The sequence below is a fragment of the Pseudophryne corroboree genome, chromosome 6, assembly GCF_028390025.1.
Source record: "Pseudophryne corroboree isolate aPseCor3 chromosome 6, aPseCor3.hap2, whole genome shotgun sequence".
Classification (NCBI taxonomy): domain Eukaryota; kingdom Metazoa; phylum Chordata; class Amphibia; order Anura; family Myobatrachidae; genus Pseudophryne; species Pseudophryne corroboree.
Genome location: NC_086449.1, coordinates 319,786,067 through 319,805,253, shown reverse-complemented (window position 1 = coordinate 319,805,253; position 19,187 = coordinate 319,786,067). Strand labels below are relative to the sequence as shown.

The 19,187-nt window shown below is 41.6% G+C and overlaps 1 protein-coding gene across 1 annotated transcript in view; it reads right to left on the bottom strand.

Moving 5' to 3' along the window:
- LOC134932145 (dual oxidase 2-like) overlaps positions 1 to 19,187 on the bottom strand; it is a 94,298-nt gene that overhangs the window by 53,265 nt on the left and 21,846 nt on the right. The window contains exons 2-5 of the mRNA XM_063926272.1: positions 8,280 to 8,340; positions 5,349 to 5,432; positions 3,264 to 3,425; positions 1,898 to 2,085 (exon numbers count right to left, since the gene is read on the bottom strand). Of these exons, the coding sequence (XP_063782342.1) occupies positions 1,898 to 2,085; positions 3,264 to 3,425; positions 5,349 to 5,432; positions 8,280 to 8,340 (495 nt within the window). The remainder of the gene's footprint in view (positions 1 to 1,897; positions 2,086 to 3,263; positions 3,426 to 5,348; positions 5,433 to 8,279; positions 8,341 to 19,187) is intronic.

Below are 19,187 nucleotides of genomic sequence, written 5' to 3'. Positions count from 1 at the left end.
GTAGGGAATATAGATTGAAAGCTTCACTGGGGCAGGGACTGATGTGAATGGCCAAATATTCTCTGTAAAGCGCTGCGGAATATGTGTGTGCTATATAAATAACTGTTACTAAATAATAAATAACTATACACAGTAGAAGTATATATTTTATTGAATTAACCATACGGGGGGTGTGCAATACATTTCCGGATGTGCAGTGCAGTGTAGATTAGACACAATCTGTCTGGTTTCGAAATGCAATCTTTGATTAAAGTTCTTGTGAAATGTCAAGGTACAGAACCGTATGTAAGCAACACTGAACACCAAAGAAGTCAGAATGTTTACTTCCTTCGCAAATTCATTATGGAGCTCAACAGAGGCCACTTGAAAGCCATGGTCTTCTAAGTCTACAAGGAGAGTTTTGACTGACTGCAAACAGCTTTTGTGGTTGAAGAACTGTCCTGAACCACTGTGAGTGGTTGCCCAGTTAGAGGAGATAGGCATCCTTCACTTGATATTCCATGAAAAGCTTGGCCTGAGCAAGGTTTTTGCATGCTCGGTGTCCCATCAGCTTGCTCTGGAGCAAAAGGAGGCTTTGATGACTAGGTTTGATGGCGGTCACTCAAACTCAGTCTTGGGAGATCATCAATGGAGATGAATCCTGGACCTACAGTTTCAACCATGAGACCAAACAACAGTCAGCCCAGTGGACCCCAGCTGGTGGTGGTCCCGCACAGAAGTTCAAATGTGAGCACAGCATGGCCAAGCAGATGGTGGTTATATTTGTGGACAAGACTGGTCATGTAGCTACTTTACCACTCGTGCACCAGTGCACCATCACTGGAAACTGGTATGCCAAGCAATGCTTGCCACAACTGCTGGAAGCCATTTCCAGGTACCATCCAAGAACTCATGCTCATGGTGCTCATCTCTATCAAGACAATGCACCTGTACACAAGTCCAGGAAAGTGGTAGATTTTCTGGCCCATAAATGCATCAAGGAGCTTGGTCATCCACCGCACAGTCCAGACCTGTCCCCGTACAACTTCTATGTGTTCCAACAAATCAAGCGCATGAAGTGTGGGATTAATCTTGAGTCACAGGAGGCTGCAGTGGGGACCTTCAGCATGTGGAGGACATACCTGCTCTGGACTGGTCAAGCTCCTTCACCAAGTTGCTTGAGCACATGCAATTTTTCATAGACTCCTCTGACAAATACTTAAAAAAAATGTAATGTTCACTTTGTTTTAAGTAAAATATTTTTTGTGCATCTGGAAACATATTGTACACCCCTCATAATGCAAAAATGTTATACAATCGTTGTGCTAAACACAAGATGCAGCTCAGATTTGGAGCAGTGTCACTATTCTGACACCATACATACATAAATGCAGAAACAAGAACCTATTTCTGTTCTCCAAACAATGAAGTATTGGATTTGGTTCAAGCAGCCTATCAGTTTGTTAGGAACTAGTGACATCACTGAAGCACAGGCTGACTGATATTCATGAGGCTTGGCTTATAAGGATGAGATGCTGGACTTTAGGGAAATGATACTGTACTGTAGGTGACATTCTAATGATTAGTTCTGCATTAACTATGCTTAGGGAATATGTCCACTTTAAATGAATACAAAACTAAGCAGAGTTAAAATAATCAAAGATAGCTAGGACTGGAACCCTTAAATTTTAGTTTTAATAAATTATCATCATTCTTTTACTATATTCATATTATCCTGATATTATGTGTTATTTCTTTTGACACATAATATTTATTTTGGCTAAAAGATAAATAGGACCGTGAAAACTTTCCTGGGAAAGTTACAGAAGCAGTGTTACATACTGGTAATGATACTTTTACAGGTTTGTATATCATTTTTGCTTTCATTTTCCACTTAGCACTATTCAAACTTTTGTACCTGTTCTCTTGGACTGTTTGGGCTTTTGCCTGTATCAGGAGCCCACTGAGTTCTTTGCCATGGCAGAACCACATTGCTTTTGTTTTCAGGATCAAACACAGGATCTCCGGTGGGAATATCAATATTCAAAAATTCAGCCGGGCAAGCAGGCATTTTTGTGGCTACAATTTCTGAGAGTACTTGGTAACCTGAAGAAATACAGATTAGTTTTCTGGCATTTATTGTACATTTTTATCCCATCTGCTTAATAATCATGGACCCTATTAATTTCATAAATCTGGTTGATCAGAGCATGGGAACCATGTGCTCTGAAAAAAATACATTCCTACTGTATGTCAGAGGACAAAAGTGAACTCTTATAACCAGTATGGGTAGTAGTGCATCATCTCTTTTGTCCTTTTGTGGCAAAGGTGTAAGTATATATACAAGGAATAAAGAGAACCCTATCTATACAGATCTGAGTAAGTAATAAAATGAACAAGAGTGTCTGGGGGTAAATTACTTCTACATAGTTTGTGCATCATATTTTGCTGGTCAATATTTTCTTTATAAGTACATTGCACATCCCAACGTACACTGTATGTCAGTTCATGCTAGCACTTGTGGTGCTCCAAGGGCCAGCATGCCCTGGCAGACATTTAAATAGGCATAACAGAACTAGATGGGACCTGCAGTGTGCCAATAAAGCTCAGTATTATATTTTTAAACAATATCTATTAACCTCACACCCAATGGTGATATGAGCACATGGCTGATTATTTTTATGGGGTGGAACAGAAAAAAAAATGTATCCCCCCTTCCTCCCGACCTTTAGAGATTGTTTTAACTGGCCTGGGGCTGGTTGACACTATGGCAAGAGCACACAGTGCTTTTTGTCCTCATTATATTTGCACAGCCAGCCTAGGCTTAAAGGCCTAGTACTGGTTCTGAATTTGCTGGAGGACCCCACACCATTTTATTTTCCCCCCACAAAATTATTTAGACTGTATAGATTGATCTGTGTAGTGCTTTATACAAAACACCTCTCAGAGGCAACTCTTTGTTGATTATTGCAGTGCATTTGCAGCAGATATTCTGGGTAAAAATCCGCCCTTGGCAAATTTTATGGGTTGTTTTTTTCTAATGAATCAGGATAACAATTTTTGTTCTAAAGTGTGGCTTCTCTATGTTTTATGGCAGTTTTGAGCTTAGGTAGATGCAAACCTGCCAAGTAAACACAGTTCCCCAAATCTCTATTCAACATCAATGTATGTTTTATTATAATGTACTTTTAAATATTTTCATAACTGTATAAATTAAAAAAAACACTAATGAAACGTAATCAATGATTGAGTTTAAACTTGTCAATTGTCTTTTTTTATCTCACCAAAATATACTGCCATCACTGTTATGTTGCGAGGAGATGGAGATCCTGACTCTCCATTCATGACCACATTACTGATTTCCCGTGGATTAGGAAGCTCTGATTTTGCCACTTGATAAACTCCATCAGAATAACTTGCTTCAATGAGGCGCAACAATTTAGAACCTAGTGATGATACATAAATGAGAACCTAATGTTCCTACATATACAACGCATCTAAATATTATACAAACAATATTCAAAGCTTAGCAATGTCTTTGTTTTATAAACATGGCCAAAATGCATTCTTTTTGTGCTATTTTACCTACTGCATTGGCAACGTTCAGAAGTTGGTCTTTAAAAAAAATCTGTTCCACAAAAGATATTCATGATTGAGAAAATTGAATTTGACAATTTGTTAATGAAAAATGTCCAGTTATATCTATTATTGCATAGGACTAAAGATCATTTGTGTGAAATGTTTAGAGCAGGTTAATGTTTTTTTGTTAGTGTTGATATTTGAAGCTTATTATGGTTCAGGAAACTTCTTTGTTCAGTGTAAGGCAATTGTCAAACCCACAGGTGATTTATTATTATTATTATTATTATTATTGATACTACATTATATTATGCATTATACAAAGAAAGTGTTCAGACACACCAGTCCCGAAATAGTTTATTTTGCAACCAGTTTATATAGCAATTACCTTAATGGTCCAGTGCCAATTTAATAAGTAACAAATTAACCTGCCCTTATGATTTTGGATTACCCGGGCCAAGCTAAGAGAACCCATGTGAACACAGGAAAAACAGTATATGCAAACAGTACTTTAGCTGTAAGCCAATACAAGGTCACAACTGGGCAAAGTTGTACAATAGGTATAACTGCAATACAAAATCAATATGGTACAGTATTTAAATGGAATGGAGTCATTGACGATGTTCACTTTATATACTGTACACCTGGTGTCTAGATGCGCATACTGTGCCAGTTACCAATAGTTTATATACTATATTGAGGTAACCACACTTTAAATCAATTATATATATATATATATATATATATATATACGCAGTAAAAAAGAGGCGGCACTCGGAGACTTTAAGGTGCAAACAATATATTCAGCAAATAAACCAACGTTTCGGGGTCAGATGCACCCCTTTGTCAAGGTGAATAAATATTCACCTTGACAAAGGGGTGCATCTGACCCCGAAACGTTGGTTTATTTGCTGAATATATTGTTTGCACCTTAAAGTCTCCGAGTGCCGCCTCTTTTTTACTGCTTATGTGGATCTTCTTGGAGGGCACCGGAGCCATTCTAACAAGTGGAGAAGGGAGTGCCGGTCCGTGGGGAACACATATATTTATATATATGTATATATAAAACAATATAATACATATAGTATGAAGGCCCACATTTTATTATATAAACTTGGGCCTCAAGCCGTGGTGGTTCCAGAGGTGGGGCTGCACTGCAGTCCAAAATTCAAATAGGAGAGCCACATCACTGCCACCTCAAACACTGCCAAACATTGTTATCTGGGACTCAATGGCAGTTGGTGTGGCTTCCCCTATTTGAATACTGTACTGAGCTGCAGCCCCACCTCTGGAGCCACCACTGTTTGTATGTATATGGGCAGACTAGATGTGACAAATGATTGTTATCTGCCATCAAAGTCTATCTTTCTATATATCAGTTATGATAATTGACTTAATCAAGACCATCAAGACATATGAAGGGCCTGGGATATAAGGAGGGGGCATGGCTAGTTCCATTAGGCATGGTCATGCCCTTTACAAATAAAATAAAAATAAAACTAGGGGAGGAGAAGACAGGGGTGACACAGATGGGGTAGAAGTGAGCCATGTGGCAGAAAGTTTGGATGAGAGATGAGGTATATACAGTATTCTAATTTATTCAAATATGTTTCACATATATATAGTTTATGAATATATATGTGAATCACATGTGCACTGTGTAGTGGGGTGGTTGCCTCCTCAACAGCTGGTCTGAGCTCCTGCCAGGCACTTGACCATGCCTGGATCTGGATAAATAGTATTGGCCCCGCTCCCTTCTTAGCAGACTTGACTTTATTACTATGTCTTACCTTTGGAGCCTATGTTGTGATTTGCCAGATTATTGTACCAGCCATCATAACGTTGTACCTCCCAGTTAACTGTTAATTGTGCATCTGTTAATGATAAGAAGACAAACCAATAATGTAATAATGAGATGATATGAAATAATTTGCACCATTTTTGTTTAATATTCATGAAATTATAGTTAATCCTATATAAATAATTAGCATATTTGCATCATACACATTATTTGTATTTCATTCAACAAGCAACACATTTAATAAAATGTATAGGAAAGCATATACAATAAAATATATGAAAGAAAACTAAGTCTGGAAACCCCCGTAAGACAAAGAATCAACATAACTGTTCAATTATTGTCCAAAGTCAATATATGTCTGAAAGCATTGTTGTCTGCAAGACTGATATACTGTATGTGCATTCTAGCAATGACTGTGGAGGCAAGGAAGTGAAATATGAATACAATAACTGTGTACACACCTATGGGCTTGTCATCGGAAGGCATGAAGTAATTTCCTCAACCAAGAAATTGTGAATTTACAGGAATTACATTAATAACAATTATTCAAATATAAGGAAATAGTGTTGTTTTCTTGCTACTGTATTACTTGTCTAGAGTTGCATAATATGTAAGCTTTGCAGCTGTGTGATTAGTAATGCAACAATGCTGCTTTTAGAGAGGAATGAAGAATGAAGAATTACAAGGTGTGTGAGATGAAGAGAAAACTGCTGGAGAGAATTACTGGATAAGGAAGGGTCAAAGGGACTGATTCAGAGTAGATACAGCAGCTATATCTTTGGATGCAGCTGTTGTAAGAAATCTGCAAAAGCAACAGGAGGCATCTTGAGTAAACAGATGCCTCCTACATGCTTATATGAGCCACTGCTGCATCTGAAGACACAGCATCGGATCAGTTGCATGAACATCGGCCTGATGAGGAAAACCTCAGGTTACGCAGGACGGCTGGGCTGTTTCTGCTGCTGAGGCCAAGGAAGCTGCATCTGAAAACACAGTCCATGGCCTCAACACTTCCAGAAAACATTTTCCATTTTTGGAAATGCTGGCCTGCTGCGCCCAAACCTCACACTCAAACACTGGAAGCCTGTCAGTCAGGCTGCAGCTTTGGGACACTGTATGTGAGGACTCATGACCTACTCTGCCCAAGCACAGCTGGCCCACCTTTGAAGATGTTCATAAACTGTTGGGATTATGTACATCTCTGAATCAGCACTGCAGGAGTGAGAAATACTGTAACAGGAAACATCAGAGCAAGGACAGGAGGAAGATAACATAATTAACTTAAAACATGCATGATTTAGGAGAGAAATGGAAAATAAATGAAAGAATGGGGAGTTGCTAAAGTTAAAGAAGACAGGACCACAAAAAAATCTAAACATAGAGTTCTCAATTAAAAGACTCCAGAAGAAATGGAGAGAAATGATGTAGATGGCACTGACCCCCAGTTATGTATTAAGGTTTTGTTCGAAAACAAAACATACATGATTTGTTAGTGTGTAAAGGTATTAGAAAAAAAAGAATTATTAGACAATTCACATCATTCACTAAATAACAGCTACTGGGATGTCTCCCACAATGCTCTATCAGTATATCCATATAGAGAAACAAGAAGGGGCACTCAAGAGGATTTAGCTGCACATAAGAATACTTTCTTATATATCAGAATGATATCAAACAATCTTGACGTTTTGGTCCAATCAGGACTATCCTCAAGAAGCACAACAGAACAGCATAATTACAGCAGAATGCAGTCCACAAGGATCCAGCAACGTTGCATTGGTGAGTGCTCCTTCTTGTTTATATATCAAGGTGGCAGAAACCAATGGTTAGGTGCCACTGTAGGGAGTATAGAGTAGAAAATAGTCTAAGAGAAGGAAATCACAAGAGAGGAGAGAGCCCTGCTCATGAGAGCTTACATTCTAAAGGGGAAGGGCAGACACACAGGGGTGACACAGATGGAGTAGAAGTGAGCCATGTAGCGGAAAGATAGGATGAGAGATGGGCTATATACAGTATATCATTTATTATAATTTATTAAAATATGTTTCACATGTATATAGTTTATGAATATATAGATTTAACTTGGATATTAATGAACAGATATTTTCATACATATTAAATAATCTGCATAATAAAAAAAATCTAAAATAAATTATTTAAATTCAATATTACATAATTCAAATACAAAACTAAAATGTTCAAACTTAGCCACTTAGGGGGTTATTCAGACCTGATCACTCAATAGGGGTTTTTTGCACTGCTGCGAGCAGATAGTCGCCGGCCATAGGGGAGTGTATTTTCGCTTTGCAAGTGTGCGAACGCATGTGCAGCCGGGCGGTACAAAAAAGTTTTGTGCAGTTTCTGGGTAGCTCAGAACTTACTCAGCTGCTGCGATCACTTCAGCCAGTCCGGGGGCCGGAATTGACGTCAGACACCCGCCCTGCAAACGCTTGGACACGCCTGCGTTTTTCCAAACACTCCCAAAATACAGTCAGTTGACACCCACAAACGCCCTCTTCCTGTCAGTCTCCTTGCGATTGGCTGTGCGGACAGATTCTTCATACAATCCATCACTGGGCAATGATCCGCTTTGTACTTGTACGATGCACCTGCGCATTGCGGTGCATACGCATGCGCAGTTCTGACCTGATCGCAGTGCAGCAAAAAACCTAGCGTGCGATCAGGTCTGAATGACCCCCTTAGTACAGATAGACATGCAGGAGACCCGAAGAAAAGGTATCAACAGGATAGGGAAAACCAGGAGGAAGAATATGATAGATAGATAGATAGATAGATAGATAGATAGATAGATAGATAGATAGATAGATCCTGTACACACTTGTTACATACCGGAACACAATACAAATTAGTAGATGTTTAGTAGATGATAAACTATCAATTTCTTCTTAAATGTACCTACCTATACACAAATTTGTCAAGAAGAGCAAGAAGAATTTCCAAGTCATAATTGTTGATTGTGCCTTGGGAAGAAAGCAGATAATAAAATATAACAACATACTGTAACACGTAATATAGTACAACAAAGAACTGTACAGTGATAAAATTTATATAGTAGAGCATGGGTGGTTTGTCATTAATTTATTTTCTTTTTTATGTCCTTCCCATAAAGCATAAAAGCCTACACGCTACAACTAAATAACTTGTAATATGTGGTAGTACAAGAAAACTGATTGTTACAGTGAATATTGCCTGAAGGAACAAATAGCTGTTTTGAGGTGTGACAAGTTCTCAACTATTCTGTCCAGAAAGCCTGAACAGGAAGTTCTATAAAATTTCTGTAGGTTTAAAATGAACCTACATGAGATGATGGAATGCTATTGTTACAGTAGTGGAGGTTTTCCCCTCCATTAAGTTACAACTGACATCATGTTTATTATATATGTTTGTCTTTCTTAGTTATGTGGTAATAAACTAAACTGGCAAACTTGTTTCTGTTTATTTTCAAAGGTATTCTTGAGCAGGTCAAACTACAGTACAGTGACACACATTTACAGTAGCTATTATAAATCAAATCAACATTATTTGCACATTATTGCCAACATTTGAAAACTGTACACAATGTAGCTACAATGGTTTGTTGTATCATTTTTTTAATTGATTGAATCATAATATTGTATGTATGTTTTTTTAATCTGTGTTATTGAATTTGTATTTATTTCTTTTGCTCCACTTATAATACTATGGGGCTGATTTAGAGATGGACAGAGATGCAACTGCAGCTGTGTTTACTGGTGGTTGCCAATGTGACTTTATGTAAATGCTGCTACATAGCCCTTCCCTGGTGTCCATCCATGCATCTGTATGAACATGGACTGCCATTGCGACTATTAGTATCCATAGGTGCTGGATTACCAATTTAGAAGCACTATCGGTTGCACCATCGAAACTTACTTGAACCCTACAGCAGTTGCAGTTTCTTGTCCATGTATGGCTTCTGTGTGAGCCGTGGAGTATCTGTGTATGCAACCAATTTCACCAACATGCTCGCGACACTCCTATAACAAGCCAACAAGATGCACCATCTCCTAGCATAAACTAAGCCACCTCCCAGTAACACCCCTGGAGCACCCAATACTCTTTCAAGACATTCCTGATACCAAATATCTTGATCACAACAGTGCCTTTGTGCACACACTTTAGGCGGTATTCAAATAATATATCACATCCAATCTCCTTTCTAAAATGATCCCCGTTATTGCGCATATCGCGCCCATAGTAATCAGGTTTAGCTGTGTAATGGATTGGGTGCCTTGCTACCCCAGGGGTATCAAGTTTGACAATGCTAAATTCCTTTGTCGTATAAACAACCCTTTATGAAGCTAAGAACACTGTACGCTGTTTACTTAAGAAGTACCGTAATGGTACGCTATCTGCGTAGCGATCGCTCAGCCGTAGGCGAGACGCTCAAGCGTCACGTTCGCTCACGGCCCAGTGATCACAGGACACGTTATTGGTTATGTCTAGGGGAAAGATTCGCTGTAACGTAGCGTACGCTAGAGACCACGAGGAGGTCACCAGCGATGCAGACGCTCACAACACTATACCTTTATGTTAAACCTTATACCGATGAAATACACTGAATACCTTAATGTGAGTACAGGGTGTAAGTGCAACCTTGTGGAACCTGACTATCTACAAAGCTGCATGAGCGTCACCGACGCTCAAATGAACACTTATCACTATAGGAAATACACAGATACTGGTTTAGGTTTCCAAGGCCTATTAACTGTATTATGTCTAATATACTTGTAAAAGGGGATAACAGTACATATGATACACTACAATATAACAGAGACTTCCTAACCACAGAACTAAACAATAAATACAAAAAGACAATACTACACTGACCTAAATGCAATACGATACAATACTATAATACTATAAGGTATTTAAGAGAAAAAGAGGAGAGAGAGAGATTGGCTCGCAGAAAGACAATGATTATGGAGAGAACTTACGCACAAAGGGTATGATCGCCAGCGCCTCGATATCCAGCTCCCGATTATCAGCAGATAACCGTTGATGAGAGAGTGAGTGCTGGATGTGGTCGGCCTGCCTATTTATGCTCCACACACAATGCAATCTCCTGGTCCTACAATCCCATTGTCCATTGGCCGAAGGAATTCGGCCCTGCATCATAACAAAAGGTCATAGGGTGATTCATACAGGTGGGCTGTGACGATTTCCAACAGCTCAGGTGGGTGGGAAACTGGGTTTCCCGCCGCATACCTGAGTATGTGCAAATCATAGAAATGGACATAAACTTCTTATGTCCATAACTATTCGCACGAGCGATTAATACGCTCCAAACCAACACCGGAATATTGCTAATTAAATACTCTTCCGATGGGTACCAAACACTGCAGTATGATTCCTGTTAAACCCTTCGTACGATGCAAAGAGGGATTCCTCAGCTCTGGGACATTATACTTTAACCAAACTTACAGAAACTATCAAAGGGATCATGATCTATAAACTACATTAATTGTGAACATTTGTAACTAATGAGTCGCACGCTACGATCACATAAACTCTACCGTAAATGCGCATACTGCGCGTGCGAGTGCACGCTATTGCGGGTATGCGCTTCCACGGGAGAGCGTACGCATGCGCAGCACGGACCAGTGTGCGGTGCAAATATGGCAACGTGCATTGAGACATTTTTCTGACTTTGACAGTCCACCCTTTGGCAGTCAATAATAACTGCCACAAAACATTTAAGGAGAAAAATGTAAGTCAGGGGTTAATTGATTTCCATGGTTGGGTAGGGGAGGAGAGAGGAGAAGGTGTGAAGAGGGTATGACCTAGTGAGAAAGCAGGAGCATGTGTGTATGAGTCCATGTTTGGAGGGTCATGTATCATCGTGCCGTACGTGTGGTAGATCAAGCTTCGAGGTATTGCGAAGTATACATTTGAATTCCTTCTTATCCTGTGGTACAGGTCTGTGGATGGGCTGTCAAACTTTACCGAGCTCATTTCGGCTGTAGTTGTAACAAAATGGGGATGCACATTTTAGTTGATGATACATGAATGGGGGAGGTATGTGGTTGCTGATATCTGTGCCTGAATTCCCTATCGTCTATGTGTGTCATTACCTGAGGGTTGTAGAGATGAAGATAGAGAACACTTATGAAAAATGCAATGGTATTCTATGTCAGGGAAATGTACATTCGTCGATTGAGGTCTTGATTGGTGTCGGTTGATTGGAGTCTTCTTCTTTGTGCTTTTGCTCATAAATCGTGAGTAAAGCAAACAACGTCCATGGATTTACAAAAAATGTTGGGCTTGCGTGATTTTAAAGTTCCTAGGGAAACTGGGGTACCCATGGCATTGTCCATCAAAATCTTGTATATCAGGTCGTCTGCTCTTCTTCTTTCCATCTTTCCGTTGTCGGCCCCTTGGCTCATCAAATCCTTCGTCTACGTGGGTCTTTGTACCTCGGAGGAAAACATAGAAATGGGTGAAAGACGGACCGTATACTCATTACATCATTACGTCGTGGTTTCTAGCATTGGGTCATAAATCAAATCCAGGTTAATTACAGTTTCCTCACTCCTTAAGCTCATCACTTTCGTACTTTGCTTGCACCTCATCAAAGCCTGCCCGCATCTAAATATCAATCCAATAGATATAACGACACCCAAAATACATAGGAGAAACTTTCCAACATCCATTATGACTCCTTGAGCCCAGTCTCCTAAACCGGAGAACCAATTTCGCGGGTTCAACCATGACACCCAACCAGTCAGCTCATTACCTACAGCAGCAAGGGTGAGATTGTGTTTTCGACGAAATTCCCACTTTAATTGCAGAATATCATCCATCTTTTGGTCTATGACCTCTACCGGATCCTCGGTGCTATTTGTGATATACGTGCAACACTTTATGCCGTACTGTGTTGCCAATGTAACACAATATCCGCCTGTTACTGCTGTAAGATAATTAAGAACCATCCTATGCTGAACTAGTTCTGTTTTGTAAGCTTGAAGTTCTCTTCCAGTGTATCTAAACGTGTCATCATACATTTCAGTGATATTATCTAACAAATTGGCGAGTGCGGAAATGTATCTATAATTCATCACTCCTCGAGCGGTACGAGTGAAATCTAACGCTACCAGAACCTGAATCCCGGTGGATTCATGGATAAGATCAGAGGCCGGATGCTCTAACCTTTCTGACAGTTGTCTTTTAACTCGGTGTTCGTAATGAGTGTGAGTATAAGGAGCTTGGGCACCACGGTGTATGTCCTTCATTTTGTCATGTGTAACAGTCATCACTTCAGGCAATACTTTTCCAATATAACACAATCCTTCAGAGTTTGGGGCAAGCCACTTGTACGCCTTTCTCCCGCATATGAAATATGCATCATCGGGGAGAACATATGGGACGGAGAAGGACATGACCATGTTACAAACCTTCCAGGTGAAATCTCCTGACCCTAATTCTTCCATCTGCCTAATGCACGTATCGGTTTGTACGATATGTGCACAGTATCCTGGTGATACCTCTCCAACTTTAGTAATCCTATTTCCTAAGGTATATCGATACCGGAAAGATTTTCCTCTACTGGCTATGTGGCGTACGAGCTCTGTATCTGTATGCATTCTATCTGCTCTGTGTGAAAAGGTCATGGTAAGGTTGCTCCATGACACTTCCCAATTTCCCGGTTTTCTGGGATTGGAGATGTTAAAACATATGAGGGACCTATCCACATGGTATTGGTGGAGCTTCAAACTAGGAGGGCTGGAGATGTTAAACCTCTGGTCCACCGGTCTCCCACCACTTAGCTCAAGTACCTCCCCTAACGTTAAAGGAAATGGTACTAGCCCTGATTTACTGTGACCCTGAGGTACTTGAGAGCATACCCAACAATCTGTTTGGTTTAACACGCTACCCACTAGAGAGTGATAGTCACTCAATGGATGCCGGTCCATATGGATATTAAAACTAGATTGGCATTTCTTTATGCATCCATCTTCAACCAGATTATCACATAGCCTACAGATACAATTTTCCTCAGCTAACAATCCATCACAATTTCTTCTATCGGATCGTTTTCTGATACTCGCCTTTGCTTGTTGGTTTGGTTGATCTTGGAAAACTACGCCTCCATCATCATAATCGGAACCCATTCCAGAACCTCTTTCGACCTCTATGGTACTCTCGCCGGAACAGACTGCTCTGGTCAACATCATGGTTAACATCAAAATCCGGATCACAGTCTCTTGGGGCAAGTCCATCTTTGAGGAGGAAATAGAGAAGAATGAGAAGGGGGAAAAAGAAATTTTAAGGGAGAGGGGATGGGAAGTGGAGAAAAACAATAAAAAGGAGAGGGGAGTCGACAACTGCTTCCGGTCTTCAAGGCTCAGGTGCCGCCTCAGTCCTCCTGGAACAGACACTCCAGTGATACAACCTCTACCGTCTGTTCCTTATCACGGGACTTCTCTGGATCAGCAACCTTCTTGCAGTGGGATGAATGGACCCAAGTCTCTCTCTCAGCAACCTTCAATGCTGTGGTGCTAGTCAATAAGACCTGGTATGGTCCTTCCCATCTATCAATAAGACAACCTGAGCGTAGAAAATTTCGTATCATTACATAATCCCCAGGTTCAATGTCATGACAATTACTATCTGGTAAATCAGGAATCACCAACTTCAGATTATCATTTTGATTCCTCAACTGTTTACTCATGTTAATCAAGTACTTTACAGTTACTTCATTGTTACATTTCAAATCATCCTGAGGGTTAATCATGACATGTGGTTGTCGACCAAACAAGATTTCAAAAGGAGACAGATTAAGAGGGGACCTGGGAGTGGTTCTGATGCTATACAAAACAATGGGTAAAGCTTCTGGCCACGTCAATCCTGTCTCTGCCATTACTTTACTCAATTTATTTTTAATAGTGCTGTTCACTCTTTCGACCTTCGCACTCGCCTGTGGACGGTACGGAGTGTGCAGCTTGCTATCAATTCCCATCAACTTACACATTCCTTGGAAGACATCACCTGTAAAATGGGTACCCCTATCGCTTTCAATGATTCTAGGGATACCATATCTACATACAAATTCCTGCACAATTTTCTTAGCTGTAAACATAGCGGTATTTGTAGCTGCTGGAAAAGCTTCGACCCAATTTGAGAAAACATCTATACAGACAAGTACATACTTTAAATTTCTACATGGGGGCAATTGAATGAAGTCAATTTGTATTACTTGGAAAGGGCCGCCGGCAGGTGGGATATGGGATGGTTCTGTAGGTATTGCCTTTCCAATATTCTTTCTCAGACAGGTAAGGCATGACATTGCTCTTTTACTAGCATGAGAGGAGAATCCTGGGGCGCACCAGTATGCTCTTACCAATTTGCACATCCCCTCCTTGCCTAGATGAGTCAGCCCGTGTGCTGCTTCAGCCAGACGCGGAAGGTATGCCCTGGGGGCCACTGGTTTACCATGTCCATCCGTCCAGAGCCCTGAGGACTCCTGGCCATATCCCTTTGCCTTCCAGACTGCTCTCTCCTGAGTGGAACACAAATTCTGCATTTCACACAACTTTCGTGTGTTGATGGTATTAAATACCATCAGTTGTGTGGTGTCTGTCCGTATGGGGGTAGCAGCTGCAAGCTTTGCGGCTTCGTCTGCTCGGCTGTTACCAAGGGATACTGGGTCTTGACTATATGTATGTGCTTTACATTTGATAACAGCCACTCTGTCGGGTTCCTGTATCGCTGTTAGAAGCCTTTTTATATGAGCTGCATGCGCTATCGGTGTGCCAGCTGCCGTCATGAAATTTCTGAGCCGCCATAGGGCTCCGAAATCATGGACTACCCCGAACGCGTATCTGGAATCGGTGTAGATATTGGCTGACTTTCCCTTAGCCAATTCACATGCTCTGGTTAGGGCGACCAGTTCAGCAACCTGGGCTGAGTGAGGTGGGCCTAGTGGTTCCGCTTCTATGGTGTCTTGGTCATCTACGACTGCGTATCCAGTACACAAGTCTCCCGAGTCTGACTGTCTGTGACAACTACCGTCCGTGTAGAACGTGAGTTCTGCATCTTCTAGTGGATTGTCACTGATGTCAGGCCTTGCGGTAAAATTTTGGGTCAAATATTCCATACAATCATGTGCATCTTCCTTTGCATTAAATCCTCCTTCCCCATCACTCTCACCTCCCACCCTTTGTGCCTGTCCAGGCACACCTGGGAGAAATGTTGCAGGGTTTAATGCACTGCATCTCCTTATGGTGATGTTTACGGGGGCCATTAATGCCAATTCCCATCTCGTAAACCTTGCTGATGAGACGTGTCTGGTTTGGGCAGAATTCAATAAGGCAGATACCGCATGCGGTGTATGGATTGTGAGGTTGTGGCCTAGCACGACATCTTCGCTTTTTGTCACTAGCAATGCTATCGCCGCAACGCTACGCAAGCATGTGGGGAGGGATCGCGCTACCGTGTCTAGCTGAGCGCTGTAGTATGCAATTGGCCTGCTGGCATCACCGTGTTTTTGTGTTAGTACACCTGCTGCGCACCCAGCACTTTCTGTTCCGTATAGTTCAAAGGGTTTCCCATAGTCTGGCATACCTAGTGCTGGTGCCTGCGTTAGGCACTGTTTGAGTCTCTCAAATGCTGTTTCAGATTCGTCTGTATGCGAAATCCGATCAGGTTTGTTTGAGGAGACCATTTCCTGCAAAGGTAGTGCCAATATGGAAAACCCTGGGATCCAATTACGGCAATACCCACACATTCCTAAAAACGTCCTGATCTGTTGCTGGGTTTGTGGCAGTGTCATGTCTCTAATGGCTTGGATTCTATCAGCGGTCAGGTGTCTCAGTCCTTGTGTTAGACAGTGTCCCAAATATTTTACCTTAGTCTGGCATAATTGCAACTTGTCTTTGGAAACCTTGTGACCTGTGTCTGAAAGATGAAACAGGAGCTGTTTCGTATCCTTCAGGGATGCCTCCAGTGAATCTGAACACAGTAATAAATCGTCCACATACTGTATCAATACTGATCCACTGTCTGGTTGGAAAGACTGTAAACAATCATGCAAAGCCTGAGAAAATATACTTGGACTATCTATGAAACCTTGGGGTAACCGAGTCCACGTGTATTGGACTCCTCTGTATGTGAATGCAAACAAATATTGGCTGTCAGGGTGCAGAGGTACCGAAAAGAAAGCGGAGCAGAGGTCAATAACAGTGAAAAATTTGGCAGTGGGAGGAATTTGCATTAGGATGACAGCTGGATTAGGCACTACGGGGAACTGACTCTCAACTATTTTGTTAATTCCCCTTAGATCCTGCACTAGCCTGTAACCCCTCCCCCCACTCTTTTTAACAGGGAAGATGGGACTATTTGCTGTGCTGGACGTTCTTACTAGAATGCCCTGTTGTAGCAAGCGCTCTATTACGGGAAAAACTCCTAACTCCACCTCTGGCTTCAGAGGATACTGTGGGATTTTTGGAGCTATCCTACCTTCTTTTACTTGTACTACTACTGGAGCTACGTTTGCCATTAATCCAGTGTCCTGTCCATCTTTTGTCCAAAGTGACTCTGGTATCTGAGATGTCATCTCTTCTATTTGGGATGGATTCCTATTTGTCATAATGGAATGTGACATTAATTTTGATGGGGAGTCTAACATGTCTCGTACTTCCTGAGCGTGATTCTCAGGGATGTCCAAGAATACACCTTCAGGAGTACAATAAATGACGCAACCCATTTTACATAGTAAGTCTCTACCCAGGAGATTAGTTGGTGCAGATGCAGCCAGCAAAAAGGAATGCTTGGTATGCAAAGGCCCTATTGTAATCTCGGCTGGTTTGCTAACAGGGTAGTGCTGGACTACTCCTGTTACTCCCATGGCTGGAATTGTCCTACCAGTGGTTCTCATGCCCACTGTCGAATTGATCACTGACTTGGCCGCCCCTGTGTCTACAAGAAAGTTTAAAGTTTTACCGGCTACATTGATTGCAATTTCTGGTTCGTTTCCAAGACTAGCAATCAACTTAACTGGCTGCAGATTACAGGTATGGCCACACCCCTATTGGGTATGCTGACCTCCCTGAATCCCGCTGGCAGCAACTACTTGTGAGGGAGTTAGCTGGGAACTACCAGAGGCATGCCAATCTCTGTTTGGGGGATATCTTTTTGTTTCCCCTGTATGTGGCTCAAAACTCCGCCTCTGTGGACCCTGCTCCCAATGTCGTGTGTTGTGTTGTTGTCTAGGGGGTTGAAAAGACCTTTGTACATTCTTTGTTCTACATTCTCGTGCAAAGTGTCCCGGTCTGTTACAAGAAAAACATGTTATTACACTTGCCTTACCCACAGGATTCGGTGGTACATACGCAGGCTGCCTTGTGGTCAGCGCCTGTATACTTACGGACATCAACTTATCACTTTGCGACTCCCTGTGCCTAGTGATATTTCTGTCGTGATCAATAGCAGCCTCTCTCAAGGTGGACACTGACAGACCTCGCCAACATGGCTGCGTGGTCTGTACCCTAGCTTTTAATGTTTCTTTCAAACCATCCATCAGTACAGATACTGCTACTTCTCGATGGTTTGGGTTGGTCTTAATGTCTTCTATACCAGTGTACTTTGCCATTTCTAATAGTGCCCGGTGAAAATATTCTGTTGCCGTTTCGGACTCCTTTTGCTTAATGGAAAATATTTTATTCCATTTAACAACGGCAGGGAAATACTCCTTTAGCTGTAAATTTATCCTTTTTACATTATCCTTGTTGTACACGTCTGTAAGCGGTACATCTTTATCCAATGCACAATCAGCTAAAAACTGAGTTGCATCGACATTGGAAGGTAAACAAGCTCTTAGCAGTATCTGCCAATCCTTGTTGTTGGGTTCTACCGTGTTACCTAAATCCCTGATGTATTTTTGGCTAGCAACTAAATCCTTCCTGGGGTCAGGAAATTCGGACACTATTGTTCTTAATTCCATTCTGGAAAATGGAGTGTACATGGCAATGTTCCTTATGGGAGTGGCTCCAGAGATATCTGTTTTTCCATTGGGGACTGCTATTACCCTTACAGGAGCAATTCTAACAGCCTCTTCCTGTGTAGATTCTACAGCTTGTTGTGGTACAATTGTTTCAGTGTAGTGCATGGTGCCGTACTTACCCGTTGACACGACCTCACCTATCCCTCCGCTAGGGGCTTTCACTAATCTCGTGGGTGTCGCTGTGCCTACTGTGGTCTCTGCTATGGTGGCTGCAAGAGAGAGAGCTGAAATTGTTGTTGAATCGTCTTCTTGATCACACTCCTGAGGAAGGTTCAAAACAGGGTACATCTTGCACGGGTTAATACTTGCATGAGTTATTTGGTTAACATCATTAACATTTACAGTGTTACTAAGAGTTTGTGTTTTACAACCCAGTGCGTTTCTCTCCGCAATCAACTTCTCTCCTGCAATGTATGGTGGAGGAGGAGCTGTGGCAATCAACTTCCTGACTGCCCCAGATCCCGCCGCCAGAGCCAAACCTCTCTGTATCTCACCTTCCTGGTGCCATAACTGTAAATAATCATGATGCTGAATTCGTCTCTTTGCTGATTTTACGAGACATATCCTCCTCCTTAAATTTTGTAACACTTCTGGACTGAAGCTACCTATTCTTGGGAATTTGTCCCTGTCTTGTACAGTCATTCTCTCCCATTCATCACATAAAGATTCGGTGTGAATTCCATATTTTTCACACATTACATATCGTGCCGACCCAACTGGTCGGTTCACAGAATCAACCTGAACCAGGGTTGATCGCCCCCTACCTGAGCAACTGGCCCCCATAGTCTG